This window comes from Dermacentor silvarum, chromosome 4 (genome assembly GCF_013339745.2).
Source record: "Dermacentor silvarum isolate Dsil-2018 chromosome 4, BIME_Dsil_1.4, whole genome shotgun sequence".
In the NCBI taxonomy this organism is placed as follows: Eukaryota; Metazoa; Arthropoda; class Arachnida; order Ixodida; family Ixodidae; genus Dermacentor; species Dermacentor silvarum.
Window position 1 is genome coordinate 104,422,207 of NC_051157.2, and position 23,118 is coordinate 104,445,324.

The 23,118-nt window shown below is 44.1% G+C and overlaps 2 protein-coding genes across 3 annotated transcripts in view; both read right to left on the reverse strand.

Moving 5' to 3' along the window:
- Window positions 1-9,327, reverse strand: part of LOC119450459 (sulfotransferase 1C2) — a 233,226-nt gene extending 223,899 nt beyond the window's left edge. The window contains exon 1 of the mRNA XM_049665891.1: window positions 9,294-9,327. The gene's annotated coding sequence lies outside the window, so the exon portion shown is untranslated. The remainder of the gene's footprint in view (window positions 1-9,293) is intronic.
- Window positions 1,516-8,512, reverse strand: LOC119448222 (sulfotransferase 1B1). Of its 2 annotated transcripts, XM_049665886.1 has the most exons (4): window positions 8,384-8,512; window positions 6,224-6,628; window positions 2,509-2,830; window positions 1,516-1,912 (listed from the first exon to the last, which is right to left on the reverse strand). In XM_049665886.1, exons 2-4 carry the CDS (start codon window positions 6,595-6,597, stop codon window positions 1,616-1,618), a joined length of 993 nt encoding a protein of 330 aa, XP_049521843.1. In that variant the 5' UTR covers window positions 6,598-6,628; window positions 8,384-8,512; the 3' UTR covers window positions 1,516-1,615. The 2 variants fall into 2 exon arrangements, with proteins under 2 accessions (XP_049521843.1, XP_037567572.1); XM_037711644.2 differs by lacking the exon at window positions 8,384-8,512 and having other exon boundaries at window positions 6,224-6,710.
- Window positions 9,328-23,118: the final 13,791 nt, after the last annotated feature.

Consider the following 23,118-nt stretch of genomic DNA (forward strand, 5'->3'; position numbering starts at 1 on the left):
GGGGAAAACAGTCGTAGCTTGGAAAGAGAACACTACGTCTGGTTGACGCAACTATCAGCACGAATAAACCCGAAGAGTACGTGAATGTTAGTGAAACAAAGTATATTATTTTAATTGGGAAGATAGAAAAATCATGTCTTTTAACCTGCAATATAATGACAGAGCTCTACAGTGTGTCTCATCGATTAAGTTTCTTAGGGTTGTTTCTATTGAGAATCTTAGCGGGAATGCACAAGTGGTGGCCCTACGTCCATCCATATAAAATCCTCAGATCCCTTGCACAAATATAAAGATTACCTGCCGCTGCGGCTTCAAATTACGCGTTACTATTCGCTTACACAGTCCTGTTTGCAGTATTGTCTATTTTACAGATGTTCTGCTTCACAGATTACCTTCATATTGTAACAGTGTGTAATGTTGGAAGAGGAGGGCTTGGATTCTGGTCTGAAAGACAACGAGGATGGTTTGGGTGTAACGTTCTTGGGCGTGCTTCGGCTCAGCCATTAAATAGCTATTTAAAAATACCAACGCTTCTTCCCGTAACATACCGTAATGTTACACATGCTGCAGAAACATGCAATTCAAGTAATTTTGTGCTAGAACAACCTGATAACGCTTTGCTTTATTTGATTAGAGCTTAAGTGTTACCCGGAATCAATCTTATAAAACCTAAACTTGCATTAGCTATTCATAAACAGTTCTGCACTGACCCTGCAGCATTTAACAATTGGTTTGTAAAAGAAGTCGTTTACAACTTTAGAACTTCAGATTTTGTTACTCCTCATATTAGATCGCAGTATGGATCCCAGCTGACACAGTATGCCATCGCAGTGTTTCTGAGCAGGTTACCGCTTATTTTTCACTTATCCCAAGATGTCCAGATGGCCCAAGTGGTGAAAACATTGCAAAAATGCACTTACTGTTATGACGGCAAACTTGGAAATGTTTTGTTGTGTTGCTTGTTATTATGCTCACAATTATGTGCCTTTGACTCGATAATTACGTTACTCTTAGCAAAAAACGTGTTTTTCGGCGTAGCCATGCCATTTTGATGTATGTCGCTGCTTATTTATGGTGTATGTCGTTTTGAATGTTGTTTTGTATCACATGAGTGTCGACATTGAATTAAAGAAAGAATACATTGTCGTTACAGTTATTAGTTTTCCTATAGCTTTGCTCTAGTAGTTTCGGATGATCTTATAAACGGAATGTTTTTCGTTTTTACTAATTGATTATGCGACAGAGTTGTCGAAAGTGGTGCTTGTCTTAAATCAATTGTTACATGTGATATAAAGGAAATAAACTATAATCCATTTGTAGACCTTTTCAATAGCCTAGCCTTGCCGGAACAACACAATTTCCCATGCAGATAATTTCCATCTACTTCAAAAATCCACCCTACCGTCGGAAAAACACGCTTCCATTCACCAGAGAAACAAGAAAAAATTGAAATAAAAAAACTAGGTGGTCATAGCAGCACAATATGGGTTCAATACAAGAAATTGACAATAGAACTCGACTTTGTGTAAATTTATTCTCAAGCTTGATGCTTGCGAATCAATGCAAGTGCTGCAATCATGCTGCACGAACATAGCGTGTGCGCAGCATCAGCTGTCTATGGCAAGTCAGCGTTCTTCCACAGAACATAAAGCAATTGTTTGAGTGCGACAGTCTTTGATGCCATTTTGGCACTCATGCGTTCAATCTGAGACGCCGAGAAGTAATTCTTCCAGTCTCCGACAACTGCTTTCCTGACAATGCTTCTGCCGCTGGCTCTTTCATCTGGCTCACACGGGGCGTTTAGATGGTTGTGGTTTGCTGACTCGGAATGACTGCAGCCGCTGGGCATGTCTCGCTGTCTGGCCACGTAGGCGTCGAGGAAGATCGCTTTCATGACATCAGCGGAGATCGTCTAATAGGAGGGAAGTAATGAAAATGCATTTAACCATATATAAGCTTGACTACCTAGCTTCGACAGGTAAAATCGACCACAGAGTGCACAGAAAAGAAATTAGCGGTCACGCTCAAATAGCAAATGATACACTTTAGTGGTAAGTCAAGAAAGGCATCAGGCAAACTTTAAAGTGAAGATCACTGTAATATTAGTGGAAGTTACCGACATGAGATATTGATATCGTCAGAGAAAACAAATCATTGATAATGCAAATCAAAGGCCACTTTGTCAAGAAAGTTTGTGTGTTAGAATGTTTCGTGATATCAAGCGTTTAGGCCTGATCGTACTCAGGACATTACAACCTTTCGACAAGGACTGTACACCGTGCTTTTTATTCCGCCGGAACGTAAGAGTCATAGGACAATGCTCTGTTAACTCGACTCATCCCTGTTGCCTTGTTTCACGACGTCGACGTAATGTCGGAGCCTTAGCGATAAATGCACAAAATATATGCAGACAAGGCAAGTACTGTGTCAATGACAGCGATCTCTGTCGAAAGTCAACAGTGTGAATGTTCGCGGTTTGTTTCTGCCTCGACGGAGGCACTGCCTCACCTGCAAGAATGCGTCCAGCCCTGCCTCGTCCTTGCTCAGAGTCATTTCCAGCCTTTTGTCGAGAAAGGCCGCAATCCTCAAGATGCTGGAGCGGGGATCTCTTATTATGTCCTCGTACGCGATGAAGAGAAGGTTGGCCTTTGAGCTTTGCGCCAGCCAAGATGTCAAATGGTCAAAGTAGTCGCCCGGGTAAACATAGCCGTCGATGAACTGCTCGAAGAAGTCGTCAAAGCTAATGTCGCTGAAATCCGAGCTCCTCGTTCGTAAATGGTGGTAGAACGACACACAGGTGTCGTACGGGTTACGCAGCACGTAGATATATCTGAAAATGAAGGTCTGAAGGCTAGCTTCGCAGAGCACAGCAAAAGCGCCATTGAATATCAGCGTGGGAGCTAAGAGGTGTAAAATGTTTTAGCAGAAACTATCCCAGAAGAGTGCCAAAGTAAGTGATAGCCTTCCTACGTGACCCTGCTGTCTATCTCCAAGCCATCCCGCAATTAACAGCAAACCTTGTGAGAGAAATCTGAGTAGAGGAGACTCGTTCAGTATAGCCTCTGGCAATAACGTTCAAGGAATTTTGATGCAGAGGAACTTCTCGCACTGAACAATAACTGCATGAAAATGATAATACGGTGAAAACAGATATCACACTGCCACGGCCGAGATGTCTGGTGGCTCGCACCGCGCGCACTGCGAATGCGGCACAGGCCTCACATTATCTCAGGGACGACACACCGCGTGTGGATACTGATGGCTGCGCTAACCCCAATAAGTCGCCTTTCTATCTCCTCCCCAGACCCTGCACTTCGTGCCAACGCATCCCAGATAGCAGGCCTGTGCACTCTGCTTTATGACGTCATGCTACTTCGACCGAAATTACCATTGCCAAGTCTGACGTGACGAAAACAGTGACGCCAAAATCCTCCCAGCGTACTTGGGAGCACACCCATTAGATTATATCCCAGTCGGGTGAGGTAGCATGACGTCATGTATCGAAGTGCACAGGCCTTGCACTATCTAGGAGGCGTTGTTCCGTCTCCGGTTTTCTATTATCCTCCTCCTCACTTTTGCCGCCCTCTACACTTTTTACCTCTCCGGTTAGAGCGAGATAATTCAGTTCGCCCCATATTTAATGCAGACAATGGGTTTTAAATGCGAAGCATTTCTTGGCGAACATCTGCTTGGCGAACATCTAGCCACCTACGACTTTGTGCTCTCATGGTCATTTTGTTAACTTGGTATGCACCAAAATTGGCATATTATATGACAAGAGTATGTGACGAACATAAATGATATGTCATGACATGCGCGTCTTGTAGGTCATGAAACAGCCGCCTACGTCTTCGTGCTTTCATGGCCGTTTCGTTAATTTGGTTGGTACCAAAACTTGTATAGTGCGACATGAGTGTATGGCGAACATGAGTGATAGGTCATGACATAAATGTCATGACTTGCGTGCCATGTAGGTCATGACAATGACCTAGCGAAAAATATTAACCCTCATAAACCACTGAAATAGGATTGGACGTGGGTACAAAGTGAAGGAAACACTAAAGGATGCTGGTAGAAGTCATAGTCATGAGCATGACTCAGTAGAATGACAGTGAGTCTGCGAAAAAAGATTAACATTAAGAAACCACTGGAATTGGTTCGGACGTGGGCACTAAGTGAAGGAAACACTAAAGGATGATGGTAGAACTCGTAGTCATAAGCATGACTGAGAAAAATGACAATGACTCAACCAAAAAATATTAACACTCAAAAACCACTGGAATGGGTTCGGATGGGGTACTAGGTGAAGGAAAAGGTTAAGGTTGTTGGTCGAAGTAATAGTCATGACCTTGACTGAGCAAAAATGACAATGACATTGCGAAATAAGATTGACACTCAAAAACCACTGTAATGGGATCGGACGTTGGTACTAAGTGAAGGAAACAATAGAGGATGGTGGTATAAGTCATAGTCATGAGCATGACTGAGCAAAAATGACAATGACTCAGCAAAAAAAAACATTACCACTCAAAACACTGAAATGGGTTCGGACGTGGGTAATAAGTGAAGGAAACACTAAAGGATGCTGGTAGAAGTCATAGTCATGAGCATGACTCAGTAAAATGACAGTGACTCAGCGAAAAAAGATTAACACTCAAAAACCACTGGAATTCGTTCGGACGTGGGCACTAAGTGAAGGAAACACTAAAGGATGATGGTAGAACTCATAGTCATGAGTATGACTCAGCAAAAATGACAATGACTCAGAAAAAATACTAACACTCAAAAACCACTGGAATGGGTTCGGATGGGGTACTAGGTGAAGGAAAAGGCTAAGGTGGTTGGCCGAAGTCACAGTCATGAGTGACTGAGCAAAAATGAAAATGACTCAGCGAAAAAAGATTGATACTCAAACACCACTGAAATGGGATCGGACGTTGGTAGTAAGTCAAGGAAACACTGAAGGATGGTGGTACAAGTCATAGTCACGAGTATGACTAAGGCTTTCGCCCTAAGGTCTCTTAGGTGTAGCTAAAGGGACTCCTGAGGACTCATGACATGAATGTGATGACATGCATGTCATGTAGGTCATGAAAGAGCCGCGTACGTCTTGGTGCTTTCATGGTTGTTTCGTTAACTTGGTAGGCTCCCCGTAAACTGCTTCGCATCACATCGATTCCCACAGGGCGTGGGATCTGCCGTCTTTTTTATTCCTGGTTATGTTGTAAGCAAAGGGACGATGTCAGAGCGATGGCCGAAAGGCAATTCGAACATTCGCATAAGAGGTACTCTTCTAATATTTGGTGTGCTGCAATGTTTAACATCTCTGAACAAGCACAGCTATCAAAGTGATGTGCGACGCATATCAACTGGTTTTGCAAGGGAAGAAAGCAGAAACTTAGTCTGACTCCACCGAAACATGTACACTTTTCCAGTGGCACCTGACCATCTATCAGAAGATTTAGGACATGTTTGATCGTTTCTAAAGCCAGGCTTGTAAAAGAAAACCCTTGTGCCTAAACTGTCAAGTACAGTTTCGTTTCTATTTACGAGCGTATGACACTAGATCATATGATTATACATGTCTATAAACTGTGCTATAATAACCGTAGCTTGTTGATACTGCTTGGAGGAGCAGAAACATAAACAGTATGTGTTTACATGCTATATTTTATTGCTCACCCATTTTGCTCACAGCGCTCGCGCACTTTATACATCACAGCTTACAGGTACAAATACGGGCGCTGTGGGTTCTTGGGCTGCAATATTGTAGCAGTGCCTTTTCTGATACCATTCCTCTTCGCACTTCGCCAGTGGTCGGAGCGACGCCCTGCCCTCTTAATCAATAAGTCTACCGTAAACGGTGGATAATAAGAGTGGCTTAGAATCGAGTGGAAGGCATGACTAGGTAAGATCGGCATTGGATACCGCTATCATGTTCTTTTTGCGCCAGTTTTCGTCGGGTTGAAAGCAGTCATTTACACCTACGATTGTGTTACGCGTGACTGTTCTCTACGAATCGCCCCATGGCAAAAAAGAAAAAAAAAATAGAATCAGTTAGACGAGCACCGACGCCTGTGCAGGGAGACTCCTAGACTTTATCCAAGCGGTCGGCTTAGCTGCCCTGCCCTAATCTCTCTTTCTATTTTCTTAGGGCTGCTGGCGCTTCCCATTTAAAGTAAACAACAGTATCTTATACGACAGACATGTATATGGCTTATACCTGGCCTTTTCCGAGAAGCGCACGTTCTCGAAGAGCAAGTGCGTCTTGATGACAGCGCCAGGTCTACGCAGTGACTCGACGTTCCCGGCACCGGCGATTTCGAGGAACGAAACACCGGGCGCGCACGCGGCAGCGCTCTCCAGCGGCGTCTCGTCATCTTTGTTGAGCAAGCGCCGCACCATGAAGTGCAACCAAGTTGTACCCGTCTTCGGGAAGCCCATGATGAACACGTCGCCGGTCCGCGGCTCGTACTGCATCGCTGATCGCAGCCGAGACTCGTTGAACCGCTCAGTGATCAAGATGCCTTCGACGCGGCGAAGCTTCAATGCATTATCGCTGGTTTGCGTCGAGCAGTCCGCGTTGCTGGCGGCCATTGTTCTTCTCAGATGCAGTTGCGCAGGGTATCTGTGCAGAAAGTTCTCTTACAAGAACATGTTACAGCGCCAAGCCTAATTTTAGCAGGTCTACATGAATGATCTTCAAGGTGTCCATATTGTTACTGTAATTATAAACCTTAGTCAACCATCGACTCACATCACCAACCGTGAGCCGACCTACATGACCAACCGTGCGTGAACCGAAAGAAAGCAAAAAGAACAAGTTTGCAAGTCTGTTTTATTGCGATAGCAATTATATGGACACTTTAACCGGATTTCTGCCGTCGGCGTCGCCGTCGCCGTCGTTGTCGCGGTCGCCGTCGCCGTGAGGTTCCGTATAGATAAAATCTTCGTCCGCACAGTCTCTTATCTCTCCCACGCGCAAGCAAGGAAGCGGGAAGCCAGCGCTGGAGGGAGCGGGGGGGTGGGGGGGGGGTGCACTACTACTCTGCCAACAACCGCGCGCGTCGCTCGTCCGCATCGTCTCTTATCTCCACACGGCTCTGACCTTTATGCGCCGTGCATTCGCCGCTCAGTTTCCGTTGAAGCGATAGACCGCACGTACCTTCGCCCGCTGCGGCGTATGCTTGCTGCCAGCGTTTTGACAGTCGTTGTCTGCAGTCATTCAGCGTGATCTATTCGTGTTTGTTTGTACGCGCTCACACCACGCTTGTTCATTCAGTTAGTACTAGTCGGGCGACATTTTCCAACGCACGCTACACATGCAATGCTGCCCGGATCGGCAGTGCAGCGCTACAGGTGTGTCCCTTAGCACGCGCTGCCCACGGGAAGCGCTTCTCATCAACACCACCGTTTCACACGCGTCTTCTGGTGGTCATCGAGTCTCTCTTCATGTCGGTCTACTTACGCCGCAGCACACCTGCTTACTTAATCAGCTCATGTTTACTACAATTCATATTGCTACCAAAGCCGCTCACCTTACTTCGTATGACATTGCTGTGTTGCTATCGCATTCATTGCTTCGCCCTTAGGGCGAAACTGTGACATTTTTTTTGCCCTTATTAGGTAATTGCTCGAACAATTTGAATCAAACTTGTGGCCGTAATGGAATGTCCCCGTTCAGTCAGGACTGGAACATGGTTAGCCCGGGAAGTTTTTACGAAGACTTAGGTATTAAAATTAGGTATGACGATGCGATTCTATCTCCGCAAAAAGAAAGAAAGATATATTTCTATCAGCTATAAATCATCGATCATTTAAAACGGACAGAATCAACAAGGTATGTTTCAGTTTGTAGAAAAATTTCACCCTCATAAGGTTTGCAAAGGTTCTTGCGCCCTAAACGCCAGTACATTACAGCTTCGTTTGAAGCTCCGGAAACTACGGTTCGGGGAAATTTCCGTATGGTATCGCGTGGAGCTGTGAGCTTGATCTGCCATCAGATTTTGGGAGTTTCGTCAAGAGGGCCTAAATTAGAGTTTTGCTGCCTTGTTCTGTTCTTCTTTCAGGATATACAAACCCACTCATAACAGTTCACCGATTTCATAATAAGGTCATTTCAGCAACCCTGCTGTATGTGAACAAGCAAACTGAAGTATGATTTGAGCTCCGGTTTTCGCAACGCTCAGGTTGCGTAGACAGGACACAACTGGTGGCACTTGAATCCAAATGAATTTTTCGGATAGTTAACTCTGATTTTATAATTAATAGTACATTTCTCAAAATGACATTGGCGCAGCACTGAATTATTTGACGTGGGTTTTCACTTCCCACAGGCAATCTAAAAAAAGATATGAAAAGTGCAAATCAGACGTGAACTTACGAGAAGTGTACTATATTGAAGTGTCTCAAGCGTTGTGAGAACCTGCGTATGAAAAAAGAGCTCGAATTCACCTTCTTACGCAGAGCGGCTTCGCCAGACAGTAAGCTAGAAGTGCACAAGGACGATGCCCTTCAGCGTAAACTGCTGACGGTTTGTACCTGCAAAACAAATGGCACGGCGTTTAAAATATAGAAAGTGAGTTTCTGGTCTTTAGTTGTGTGCGGTAAACAAATACCCGAAAGGTTAAGAATACTGTATGTGTAGACAAGTGGGATATACATCCAAGACGTGTTTTTTTGGTGTTCCTATTCTATATTCAGAGAGGGAGTATTCCGTTGGAAAATTAAAGCACAAGTTTTATGGTGAAAATTCCACTCGATCGGCATTTATTTACCTCGTTTTGTGTCTTCGGGAGACGTGTTTTAGGGCATCAAGTGTTTTGTTTACAATACTAACAAGACAAGAAAATAATGTCGGCTGATAATGTGGCTTTGTGAACAAATGTTTAAAGTGTAAGCATTTTCTGTTAAAAATTGCAGCACCTCCTTAATCCCTGACGTCTCAAAAAAAAAAAGCGGCGACATCATGACTTACCTCGTGAAAAGTCGACTAAGCGATGTCGCGCTATGATTAAAGACCTCAGGAGCACGGGCTTGAGTGCTAAGTCGCAGTTGGTTCCGTCACACGTAGGAATTGAAGGAAATGAAAAAGTGGATGCGATTTAAACAAACCTGGAAGTGCCGAAGAACCTGCAGCATACAAAGGACAAAATTAATGACAATTTACAGACGCTCCGCAAAACTCTGGAGCGTCCGCATCTCTTGCGATGGCATTGGCGCTCACGGAGCAACAGCTAAGGAAATAAAGAGGTAAAAGACCGTAGGCTCCAGTGATGATCTCTACAGCTTACGCTTCGGACGTGCTTCCTTTCGCGCTCCACAGTGGAGACTCAGGACTAAAGCATGGCCGAATTTAGCAGCAATGCTACATATCAGGCCCTCGCCATGTCAAGCCCGTCAAGCCCGTCAACCGCGTGAAGCCCTCGCCTCCCCGATATCGCAGAGGTTTTCGGCTGTCAATCATTTGGACGCAGAATCCCAGGTGTGGTTTCTACAGGCTCAAGCGCAATTCCACCTGCATCGAATCACTTCGCAGACAACGCAGTACTACAATGTGATCTCGTCACTATCGTCGGAAATAGTCAACGACCTCACTGACATCCTCGCCCAGCCTTTGGGTGAAAACCCGTTTGAGCATCTCAAGGAAAAGATCCTGACGCGTAACGTATTTCCGAAATGCACTCGTCTGCAACAACTGACCACCTGATCACCTGACCCGATCACCTGACGAAACGATCACCTGTCCCGAGAAAACAAAGTGCTGTTTGCGAAGGCTCAGTCACTGAAAAGGGACAAAGTTTGGCAATTCCTATGCACCGAGAGTTGCCAAATAAAGGCTAGAAAGGCGGGCGACAGCCCAGTCTTCCGTATCGCGTCCGAGCGTGATTTATCTGTCTTCCGGTAAATATTGGAGGGTCAGGGAACTAATGTCCCTGACGGAAAATATTGGGGGGGTCATTCGATAATGTCATCTTATTTTGTAGCGTTAGCTACACTGGCCTAGCCAAGCCCGTTTCGCGCGGCACATCAAGAGCCGTGCTGCGCATGCGCAAGGATCAGTGATGTCACACGGCTTGCGCACCGGAGCCACCGGAGCCGGCACCTCTCGCGCACTCCGCCGCCGCTGCGCGCGACTCACCGCCGCCGGTCTGCGCATTCCCGAGGAGTGACGTCGTAGCCGTGGTAGACGCACTGGCGCCGGCGCTCGCTCGCTGTGCAGTCGCCGTCTGACACTGCGCTGGAGCCGCTGCGCTTCTGACTGGCGTTTGTGTGTGTCATTGGAGCAGCAGTAAGCATGACAATCAAGCTAATCCTTGACAATCTAGACAACCAGGAAAGCTAAGAATAATCAGCTCAACCTTTGCTAACGCTACGCATATCCTGGCATAGCCGAGCTAAGCCACTGCAACATTTTTTTCAACTGAGCAACTCCAATATTTTATTGCGATAGCAATTATATGGACACTTCAACCGGATTTCTGCCGTCGGCGTCGCCGTCGCCGTGAGGTTCCGTATAGATAAAATCTTCGCCGCGCGCCGTATGCCCCAGCGGAAGCGTGCGGGGACGCGCGCTATCACGGAGAGCGAACGCACTCAATCTCCCACGCAGCAAGCAAGGAAGCGGAAAGCCAGCGCTGGAGGGAGCAGGGGGGGGGGGGGGGAGGGCGCAGTTCTACGCTGCCAACAACCGCGCTCGGCGTTCGTTCGACCGCACCGTCTCTTATCTACACACGGCTCTGACCTTTATGCGCCGTGCATTCGCCGCTCAGTTTCCGTTGAAGCGATAGGCCGCACGTACCTTCGCCCGCTGCGCGGCGTATGCGCTCGCAGCCAGCGTTTTGACAGTCGTTGGCTGCAGTCATTCAGTGTGATCTCTTCATGTTTGTTTGTGCGAGCTCACACCACGCTTGTTCATTCAGTTAGTAATAGTCGGGCCACATTTTCCAACGCACGCTACACATGCAATGCTGCCCAGAGCGGCAGTGCAGCACTACAGGTGTGTCCCTTCGCACGCGCTGCCCACGGTAAGCGCTTCTCATCAACACCACCGTTTCACACGCGCCTTCTCGTGGTCATCGAGTCTCTCTTCATGTCGGTCTACTTACGCCGCAGCACACCTGCTTACTTAATCAGCTCATGTTTACTACAATTCATATTGCTACCAAGGCCGCTCACCTTACTTCGTATGACATTGCTGTGTTGCTGTCGCATTCATTGCTTCGCCCTTACGGCGAAACTGTGACATTTTTTTATGAACCCATGCCTATTTGGAATCCACCTTAATGCAGGAAGTCTAGAAGAACACTACGATGAAATCCACAATTTTTATCATCTTTTGACCACACATTTTTTCTTAGCTGCATTTCTGAATCTGGGCTTTCACATGCACGCAATAACTTATTTGGTTTTCCGTCTCATGCTTCTGAATACTGCTATCGTCTTCACCAGAGCCACAGAGGTGTCGCTGTTTTTGTATTTACAGATGTACGTTACAAACGAAGACATTGCATATGATTTCAAATGACGAATTGTAAAGCTGTGTATATTGAAATTGAGGATGCGAACCAGACAATTGTTGGTTGTCTGCATCACCCACCTTCATTTTCAATATCTGATTTTTGCAATTACTTGGTCACTGTGCTTGGTAACTTGTCTTCAGAAAGGAAAGATTCTGTGCTTCTTGGGGACATTAGCATAAATCTTTCAGATGACTGCAGCCTTGCTATTGCTGGCTACACTAACTGCCTTCATGGATGTGGCTTCGAATCAATGGTTTCCCTAGCAAGCAGATGTACTTGAAAATAACATCACTGATCACTTTCCTGTCTTTTTTAAACTTCCTTATCAATTATATAAACCTTGTTATGAATTCTAAAAAAAACTGTGATTCATAAAGGTATCTTCATCGTTCGCGTTCGTGAGCTAAATAGGTGTTCTGTGATTTCAGAGTCAAGCGCAGAATCTGCTTTTAAGGAATTTTCGGAGAGTATAAGAAAAAGTATCACTAACTCTACCAGCTTTGTAAAATGCAGCAGACATGTCCGAGCGTGGCACAATCCTTCTAACCAAGTGTCTAACTAGCCCACGTAAAAGAGATAACCTTTACCGAAAAGTTCAACAACGACCGTTTACCATTCGACTCAAAACTCGCTATGAAATCTATTGTGACATGCTAAACAGGCTTCTCAAGGTTGCCAAAAGAAATTATTATGAATTCGAAAGAGCCGATGCCGGTAAAGATTGAAAAAGACAGTGGAAAATAATAAATTCCTTCTTGAACCAATTCAGTCAGGATAAACAAATACATAAGCTTCATTTAGGAGAGGCCACGTATACGCCACCAGTAGACACGCCAGCGTATTTAATGACTTTTTTTGTTACCATACTTTCCATCATACCAATGATACGCAATTATTATTTCAGCGCTGCTTACAACCATTTAACTTTATTCTAACTGGCCCACATGAAATAATCATGTCGTACATCATTTAAAGATTACAAGAGCAGCTCTGGACGAAATCAGTTAAATTAACATTAAATTAGTAGCATAATCTTATCGCCACTCGTTATCTTCTGTTACGAATTTAGTATAGAAGACTAGAGTATATATAAGTCAACTGAAAAAAGGAAAAATTATGCCAGTATTAAAAAAGGATGATCGCTCCTGCACTTCTAATTATCGCCCTACCGCCATTCTTCCATTCTATAGCAAAGTTATCGAATAATGTATTGAATAGCGCCTAACTAAATAGTTCTCTAAATTTAACATTCTTTCACCAAATAAATTCGGCTTCAGTGTAGGTTAGTTGACTGATTGTGTTATACTTTCTTTCACGGATAAAATAGAAAGCGCTATAGATGCCGCTTTCTGCACTGGATCAGTTTTCATCGATCTATCAAATGCATTTGATTCCATAAACCACGTCATCTAACTTGCGAAACTACGGGCAGCAATGGACGAAGGCCTTGCATTAGAACTGACAAAAATTAGCTAACAGATGGACAACAGGCTGCGTATTTTAGTTCCTCACTTTCTAATTTCAGAATAAGCAATCAAGGGGTTCCGCAGGGGTCAATACTTGGCCCACTACTATTGCTGCTTTATATAAATGATTTACCCGCTTGATTATCAGAAACTGAGGCCTTTCTTTACGCCGACGACGCCACAATACTTGTAATCAATCGTTCACTAACTTCTCTAAGCTAAATACTCATCAGAATAATATTTCAACGTGGTGCCATCTTAACGCGCATAAAATAAATCCTACGAAAACGTCTTTTATGCTTTTGATTCGAAACATAGGACACCAGAATTCATTAACACTGTCAACCAAAACTCTCTTGTCATCAGTGCAGTAAATGAATGCTCATTTCTTGTTATAATTCTGGATTCTACCTTAAAATTTACAAAGCATATCACCTATACTCATTTCGATGGTGGAAATGCCTTGTGCCACTATATTGATTCAACGCTAACGCATTACCGTCTACACTCATTGTGAGATGGATTCTGTCGCATTTTTTTTATTGAATTAGCAATTATATGTACACCTCAAGCGAATGTATGCCCTCGCCGTGATGTTAGGCATAAAGTGCAAGGGCGATAAGACCGTTGCCGTGCACTGAATGCTGTATGCACGTGTGAAAACGCGCAAGAGGGAGCCGACGATCGCGGCTCAATCTGGCGTGCGCAGGCCGTGAGGGATGGGAGGGAGGGAGGGGGGCGGCGTTGTTCTCCGACAGTAACTGCGTATTTCGCGACCGCGCACATGAGGAACCGTCGATCGCGGCTCAATCTCTTGCGTTCGGGGAGGGAAGCGGGGAGGCAGCGCGGGAGGGCGGGGAGGGGGGGGGGGGGTAGCGGTGTTCTACTCCGGCCCCAACTGCGTACTTAGTGCGGGCGCGCGTATTATCTTGAAAGCGATCTGCAGGCTGCTCATAACTGCGTACGTGCGGTGTTCTCGTCGCTCAGTTTGCGTTGAAGCGATAGACAGCACGAAGATAACTTCGCTCGCTGCTGCCACGCTCCGTCACGCCATCGTTTTGACAGCGATTGTCCACGGTCATAGGGTGGGACGTGTTAATGTTAGCCTGGGCACGCGGACAGCATGCTTGTTAATTTAGTTAGTAAGCGAATATTGTAAATTTTGTGCCACCGATAAAACTACTACCCTTACTTAGTATAGCTGTCTACTAATTCGCTATCGCAAACGATGCTTCGCCTTTCGGGCGAAACTGCGACTTTTTTAAAAAATTGAATCGTAAGCTCTACAGTTAAAAAGTTTGCATTGAAAGCACGACACAACAGGAGATAAAATACCTAATAAGTACATACATTTATCACCTTTTGGGATGTGTTCTTGCGCTGGGTTATTCACTATTACAAAATTGATCAACAAGCTTGAGTACTGCATACAATAAATATAGGAAACAAATAAATGTCTTGACGACCATAGAAATAGAACTGAACCATGCACTTGAAGCAGCAATGACTATACCACCAAACCACTCTGGTTACGTCATGAGTACTGCAAATATCGGACCATCATAGGCCGCAGAAAGAAACTGGCGGCTGTGTCTCTTATATCCTACCAGGCCCGTAGCCAGTAATCCTTTTCGGCAGGGGGGGGGGGGGGGGGGGGGGCACTTGCTGAAGGTATGGACAATTTGAGGAAAGCACCTATTTTTTAGTAATTATTTTTGGTAAAACTCAAAGTATGCAAAATATCTGACTATTAATAGTTTTTTATCTTTAGTTTTGAGATGAATCTTCATAATAGTATAATATTTTTATACGGACCATTCGTATCAATAGCTTTCCTTAATAAACGTAAAACAGCGCTACTCAGCGCCGTAGGATATGCGCGCGGACATAGCAAAATTTCTGGAGGTAGGTGCTAGCCCAAAGGGGGGGGGGGGGGGGGGGGGGGAGGGGGCGGCGTTGTGGGCCTGCGCAGCCTTTCTGATTATGCTGGCGTGTAGGGCAGCCCCCCCCCCCCCCCCTCCCCGATAGCTACGGACCTGATTCAAATATCTGTTACGGCCTTTGAGTTAATTAACATAAAAGTATTCGCCCACACTAGAAAAGGGAATTATTTATAGACTACAATGAGATGAGAAGACACCAAGTGCTTCTTAACCTGTGTGAACACGTATATTAGTAACGAAAACTCCAAAAACCTTATATGCGCATCAGCCGCACAACGAGCCATTCAATTGATGGATGAGTTAGTGTTTATGAAGGTCGTTTTAAGCCACGACGACAGGCTAAAGTTACTCTACAGTGTGATATACCACTCGAGTATTTAACCTAGCGAACAAGGCACGAGTAACAGCAAGCGACTGACATCACTAATTTTCAAGACTACGGAATGGTCTCAGTAAATAAGGGCTGTTGCAGGGTAGTTGACAATTTCTAAAGAAGCAAATTATAAACAGCCACAAAAGTAGAATCTCGGGGCCATTATTTGTCAAAGTTGTTTCTATACCTGGGTTCGAGCTAAGCATTAAGGCTGCGACAGTAACAAGATAAGTTTGCTCTGCTTCTGAGATAAATTGAGCTGCATGATTTTCAGGCAATCTTCAAAAATAATAATGAATATTATGAAGAACATGTTGATAATCATGTGAGAAATTTAAAAATTGAGAATGCAGTTCCTTTGGCAAATGATTCGTCGATATACACACATAAGAAAATGTGATTTCGTCCAAGTCTATCAATTTTTCGGTATTATGAGTATTTAGAGAGAGCTAATGCATCTTTCATTGTATTCCATGTCCAATGCTATAGAAAAAATACATAAAAATACATGTCATTCTTGTTTCAAACGACAGAAGTTATTAGACTAAACACATAGTGCCAGTTTTTTGTTAATGTAAGCTAAAACGACTTCGAATGATGCAATAGAAAGCAAGAATGTTAAGAAAGCGCAAATGGGTATTCATTATAAACAACAACAGTTCTACTATCATTAGTGAACTACGAATTGATTACTGCATTACGAGATAAAAAATGAGGATAGAACTGTGCTTATCTTGTGTGGCATTGTGTGCACATCAAAAAGCTCATACAAGAAAATGTTTCCAAGTTTCTACCGCATTCCGTGAAGTCAAAAAGTCGTAAATACTTTCAAGCTCAATTCACAGGCATCCGCTACCGTTTTAGTTGGTTGCGTTGTGTAAATGAGTTTGTAAATGGATTCCTATTTCAATCTATTCTCCTTTTTATCGCTGTGAGCATTTTCTCTTGCATACCCCATCTACCCTACCAACCTCGACGACCCCTTTACTTCCACCCTCGCCACCGCGTTCACAGCAGAAAGTTACATCGTGGCCAGTGACCAGTGCAGCACGCGAATACACGCAGAATTGCCGCGCGACTGGCCACTCTAGGCATTTTGCGTGTATTCACGGGCATCTTTCACGCTCGGAAAAACACTTTCATGTAACACGTATTGAGCAACAGAAAGCTGTATCGGGAGTTTGTCATGTTGCTCTACAATTTTCACAGTAACATTTCCATCTACTTATAATACTTCAGAAGTTCAGTAATTGATTTAGACTAATTATGTAACTAGACGGAATGCAAAAATAATCTCAGTACCTCCGAGTCACGGCAAACAATAATACCATGGTTCTGTAAAGCTAAGTGTCATTTACATATTTTTAAAGTTTGGATAAATTTATATGGCTTCTTCTTTCTGGGGTATTACGTGCCGAAACCAGTTCTGATAATGAGGCACGCCGTAGTGGAGGGCTCCGGATTAATTTTGTTCACCTGGGGTTCTTTAACGTGCACTACAACGCAAGCACATGGGCGTTTTTGTATATTGCCTCCATCGAAATGCAGCCGCCGCGGTCAGGATTCGATCCCGCGATCTCGTGCTCAGTAGCGCAACGCCTTAGCTAACTGAGTCACCGCGGCGGGTGAAATGTAGACGTGGGTCACCCTGTGTGTAGAATTTGATAGGTTGCCTAAAGCGATATTGTAGACTACGTTGGAAATACTTGTAATCGTTTCCTGCTGTGTATACCCTTACGAAAATGTCAGATATGGCCCTTATATGTTTTATATATGGCCATATTTGGACATATAAGTGCCCATATAAGGCCTTATACTGCCATATAAGGATCCATGTAAGGACTTATACTGCCATATAAGGGTCCAGATACGGCCTTATACTGCCATATAAGGGTCCATATATGGCCTTATACTGCCATATAAGGGTCCAGATATGGCCTTACACTGCCATATAAGGGTCCAGATATGGCCTTATACTGCCACATAATGGTCCAGATATGGCCTAATACTACCATATATGACTGCAAGTAAGGCTTTATAACGTCATATAAGGTTACAAATAGGCGTTCTACTGTCATATATGGCTGCAAGTAAACGCCTTATATTGCCATATAAGGATTTAAAAGTATACATAAATTGTAGTTGTAACCCCGCTCCCCCTCCACTCACGCGTCGAGCCCCACCAGTCCAACGTGCACCTTCAGCGCTCTGTGCACACTGTCATTACCATTCAGGAGATGGCTTGAGGTCGAATTTTCCGGATTAACAAAAACACTCTATCACCTACTGTCTTCTATTTACTCCTTCACTCTTAAATTACTTTGAGTAAAACGCTGAAGAAATAAACATTGTCATCATCCTTATATATTAAAAGTATAATTATTATAATTATGATTTATTATTATAATTATGGTTTGTATTATAGTTATGAGGCATTTGAGTTGCTGTTGGATTCCTCTGGCTAAAGCAAGATAATTACATATTATGTAAAGTGTTTGCTTCCCCCCTCACACACACACACACAAATGTACCCCCCCCCCCCCCCCCCCGGCAGAGATCCTGGGTGCGCTACTGCCGTCTAGTATGGGTTATTAGCACCGCGCCTGCCGGACAGCATGGCCTTATTTACGAGATCTAGCTATACTGCACGTAACAAATGCGATGCTTTGCACTGCAGCTATAGGCAAAGCATCTCGATCGAAATGAATGTGCTTGCACCGAGCAGGTAGTAACGAGTTGAAGTGAATTTTATCGCAGAAACACACACAATCAACTCATCGTTTTGCACGTTGGCTCACAACCACACCCGATGAATATGTCTACTTTTTGAGAGAGAACATGAACATATACTTTTGCAATCATATATACCGGCCTATGTAAAGCAGCCTGGGAATATTAAAGCATGAGTTAGGAAACCTGCTGCACGAATTCCTATTCGTTATATCAGCTACTGCACAAGCACAAACAAAACGTTTGCTACATCAGTCAATCTAGATACTTTATTCAAGCCCCATTAAATGAAATACTGCCAAAAATTACCACCAAGCTAAAGTTTTGACACATTCAGTGAAATCCAAACCGAAACCAAACGTGGAATGGCCAATGCAATGTATCGCTTGGCAACACTGGTAAGCTTGCTGCGCCGGCAGCACATGGACGGCAGCTGTCAGATACCGAGGCCTGTTTTCGTGTGTAATTTTCGTTCGTGCATCCGTGTTAACGCAATGTTTTCCGCGGTTTGTGTGTTATTCGTGAACGCAATCGGAACGAGTCCTCATCAACGCAGTTTAACGCGACTGTAAGTAAAGGGAAGCAGCGGGCGCCTTCACCGGCGCGGCCCTCGGCGATCGCTTTGTTTGTATGTGTCGCGCGCACGGTTCAACTTTTGAATACCGTGGCTGCGCGTTGTCGCAGTGCAGTGATGATTATATGCCAGTGCTCATCGTGAAACTGCACAAACCGCGTCACTGCTGATGGAGCTGCCACGTACGTGGACGGCGGCGCCCGAGAAGACCTTTTCTGAAGAGAATGCGTGCCTGGCGATTGTCACTTGCAGTCGCAACTTTTACAAAGGTACGTACAATCCCCCCCCCCCCCCCCTCTTGCTATGTGCTATTTGCATAATTTTGAAGCAGTGCGTGTTGCGATACCGCGTAAAGTATAAACCGCATTCGCGCAATCTTGCGCGCAACAAGCGCACGCGATGGAGATGGCTGTCGCGTTCGTTCGTCGCCTACAAGTCGTACAGCATGCAAGCGACGAGACGAGCGACGTCTCCCCGGTGTTGCCTTTATGAGGGCAGCAAATACTCGCCGAAACTGGCGTGACGCTTGCTTTATTAATTTAACGGGTTTTAGTGTAAAGAGCAGCATAAATATTTCTAAATATTTCACTACGTTATTATCCTTGCACGTATCAAAATCTAGTCGTTTGCTCGTTCCGTGCGACAATCGGTAGTACTTGACTGATGTATATCCAGTTCCGACTTCGCGCTATTGGCTAGTCGCTCATAGCACTTCCTGGCGACGAGCGACGTATTCTAAATTTCTAGAACCGAGCGATTGAGCGAAAAGACCAAGCAATCTGTTCGCGCGACGGCCCGTTTCGTCGCTCGTCGCCGTTGCGCACAAAATCGCGTGAATTCGGTTTGGGCTTAAAACACAAGCGGGCGAATCCGCTCCTTCAGTTTCGTCTACAGTCCCTATTATTGTTATGTTTGCCTTGGAGTTCGTGGCGTATGTACATCGGACCCTGTCAACCCAATTACAAGTACGAATGATCTACTAGCACAGAGGCTGACTGTCATATTAATTTGATTGAAGGTCTGCGTTATTCGATCGATCGTCCTTGTTTCGAGTCATGCTATGCTACACGCTATGAAATATCTTGTATTGTTTTATGTTTGAATTCAGGGTTGTAGTTTTGGAGCTAGATGTAGCTATATCATTTGCATTTATTTCACTGTGGTGTGCGCGGCACCTTGTAATAGTCTTTGCAGAGACGGAGTGTACCTGGCTGGCTGCTAGGCGATTCGTCTAGCCGAATTTTAACCAACTTCGTTTATATTAGTGGGCTTTGTCATGCTGGCGGACCTCCAAATCACCCTGGTGACATTACTAAATGCAATTATTAATTATCAACTTTCGTTATTACTATTTGCTGCTGTTGCTGATGCCGCTAGCTAGAGAGCTGTCCAGGGGCCGTATTCTGAAACGTTCGCCTAGGCGAAATTTCTTTTTTCGCTTTCAGGCGTGCGCCGATTGGCTGTTTCAGCAAAATTGGATGAGCCGATTGGGTGGTTGAGCCCGACGTCATTAAATTTTGCTCAACCAGCCAATCAGCGCGCACGCTGATTTCGCCTAGGCGAAATTTCGCCTAGGCGAACGTTTCAGAATACGGCCCCAGCACAGCTTCTTTGTCAGTATTTTTAGGTGGCCTCAACTGTGCGGTACTTTCATATGAAAGGCTATACAAATGTTTACACAGCATAGCTGCGGCTGTTTGCATCAAGAGTTTTTTTTTTCTTCTCTAGTGGATATAACTGCTATGCGTAAAATTTGCCAACAGTCATTCTTAGCAGTGAAGGAACTTTTACGCCGTTGCTTGCATTGAACTGTAAGATTACTACAACATTCCCAAAATGAGAGAGATTGTCACTGATAAAGTGTTAAATTGTTTTCATGTGATGTCGGCTGCATAGATGTGCAGCAATGAACTGATCTAGGGCAAAGTTCAAACGACAAGGAAAACGTTCTAATGCAGTGTCTTTCCTCGGTGAGCTAAGCAAATGGGATGTGCCAAACCAGCAAGGTGTATGAAGATTTAGCTGCAGAGGGAGAACACAAATGGAGATCTTTTCTCTCTGGATGTATGGCTCACTGGAGTGCAGACTGATTTTCAATATGTATACTAGGCTCTTCGATTGGCCACCCCTGACTGCCCAGGGCTGTCCAAGAAGCGTGTGCACCAATGCTTATTGTTAGTACACAACACCTTGGTCAGTCTGGGACAACTTATTGAAGAAACCGTGTTCACCTTGATTTGTTTTCTGTATTGACTGAAATTATAGCTGTGCGATTTATTATTTAACTGACAAGTGCAAGTATCATAGAGATGCCGGCATGCATGCAGGTTTTTCTTTTATGTGGCGTATCCTTCTGGTATAGGTCAGTAAACGCAAGATCCAGGAAGCTAGATTCATGGATATCTCAACTTGTTCGGGACTTACATGGATGTGTTTATAGGCTAAATTATTATTTATCATCATCAATCTATCATCGGGACTAAGAAATTGCACGAACTCTTACCAGTAAATTATTATCAAGCATGTTCGTGTGCATTGGCTCCACTTTGATACCAGCCAACATTTTTCTGGTTTTGCAGCAATTTTGTGGCATGGGGGGGGCCATTATGTTTTTTTAATGTTGTGATTTGTCATAGCACTAATACATGGGTACAACACAACAATATAGGCAAGCTTTCAATTTAACAGAAATTTTCATGGTTCTATTGAAATATTGTGTGAAATGTCGCCACTATACCACAACTTTAGTGAGGTTAGATTTCATTTCGACATTCTTGTCCATGTGCTAATTCTCTTTTGGACAGCTTTTTTCACATCCTGCAAGCACAACTTCAGCAATGCGTAACCTTTATCTGCATGGCAGACAGGTCAGGACTTAGTGGCATTGTTCTTTGACGTAGTGAATGTTATGTAAGGAATTAGGAACCAGCATTGAGTAGCACTTTGCAGCGCTGCTTAACCATTCCCATGTCTAGTGGCAGCCACCAAGTGACATTTTCCCAGTGATTCATGTAATCAATTATGGCATGCACCCTGTTTTAGGTAGCTCTTTGAATTAGTGCATACAGCATTCTGCTATCACGTAGCTGCAGCAATAGTATTGAGTTCATGGAATGACTGGGAGCACTCGGTTCTTTACCATCACATTCCAGTGCATATGGCATCACGTGTACTGATCACAAAGACCTCTAGAGAACACCTAACTTGATAACCTACACAGTGCACTTGAGCTTCATATATCATGTAAGCTGCACGCCTATTTGCATTACTCTGCAGAGACATGCAGTCAGCAACACGGATGACTGCAGTTACATGTGTCTTAAATGAATATTCACCTAATGTACATGTCACTTCAACTGTCTTGCACTGTTCTACACAAGTCGGCTTGCATATGTGATGCTGCTAGCTAATATCTGATAATAATAATAATCCGTGTTTTCTCAGTGGCAGCTGGCCTCCATGGGCGGTGCAGACAGGGGACTGTCATTGCTGGAGCACGTGGCTATCCACAGGAAATGGAAAAAACATGGTAAATTCAAACCCCCTCTGGTTTTCATTTTCATGTTTCCATAAGTGTGTGTGTGTTCATCACCCTGAAGTTACTTAAATTTGAAAACGAAGCCATATAAAGTATACTCATGGTCTCACGTAGTGCATTATTAAACATAAAAGTACAAATCACGCAGCTTAAGAACCTCAAGATAATTTGTAGCGGATCATTCACTGCAGAGGTCAGGATATGTATTGTCGATGCTCGCAGACAATAGAATTGCGACTTGTTTCATCATTAAAAGCAATTATACATTTAGGGTGTGAACATTTGGTAATGGTTTGAGTGAATGCTAGAGACGACTGCATGAATATGCCACCCCTAACGTAATGCCCTGACAGAGGCCCTTAAAGATGAAATAAATGACGATAAGAAGCTTGGTAACAGATTTGTGCAACGAGCAAAGTGTAGCACGCACACGGAAAAATACCGAAGGCACAAAGAACACACACGTAGCACTTCATTGTGCCTTCTCATATCTTTGTTCCCTGTTCGCGCTACAGCTCGCTCATTTCAACATAAACAACCAACAAGCCCACATCGCCACTCAGATTTGTGCAGTTTCCTTCGAGTCATATTTTGGTAAAGTATCACAGACTATATTTTAAGTGAAATAAGTTATATTTCCTCGTTTAATTGGCCAACACTGTAGTTAGGCTCTGGGTATATTTTGGCCAGTATGTATATATGTCAGTGCTACGTTTATTAGATTATGTTTTAGAGTGAGTTTAAGTCATAATATAGAAATTAATACTTGTGATCATGATATTCTTGCCATAAGTTTATGCAAGGGACATGTAAATTTGGTCTTCATATAAGCAACAACAAATGGAAAGTTGCTGATGATTTTATAGGCATTGAAGATGTCAACATGTTAGCTTATTTGGATGCTTTTGTTTGTCATGTGGCCTATATTTTACGGGATGAATTGATGGCCAAAATTGTGGACATTTAACCTCC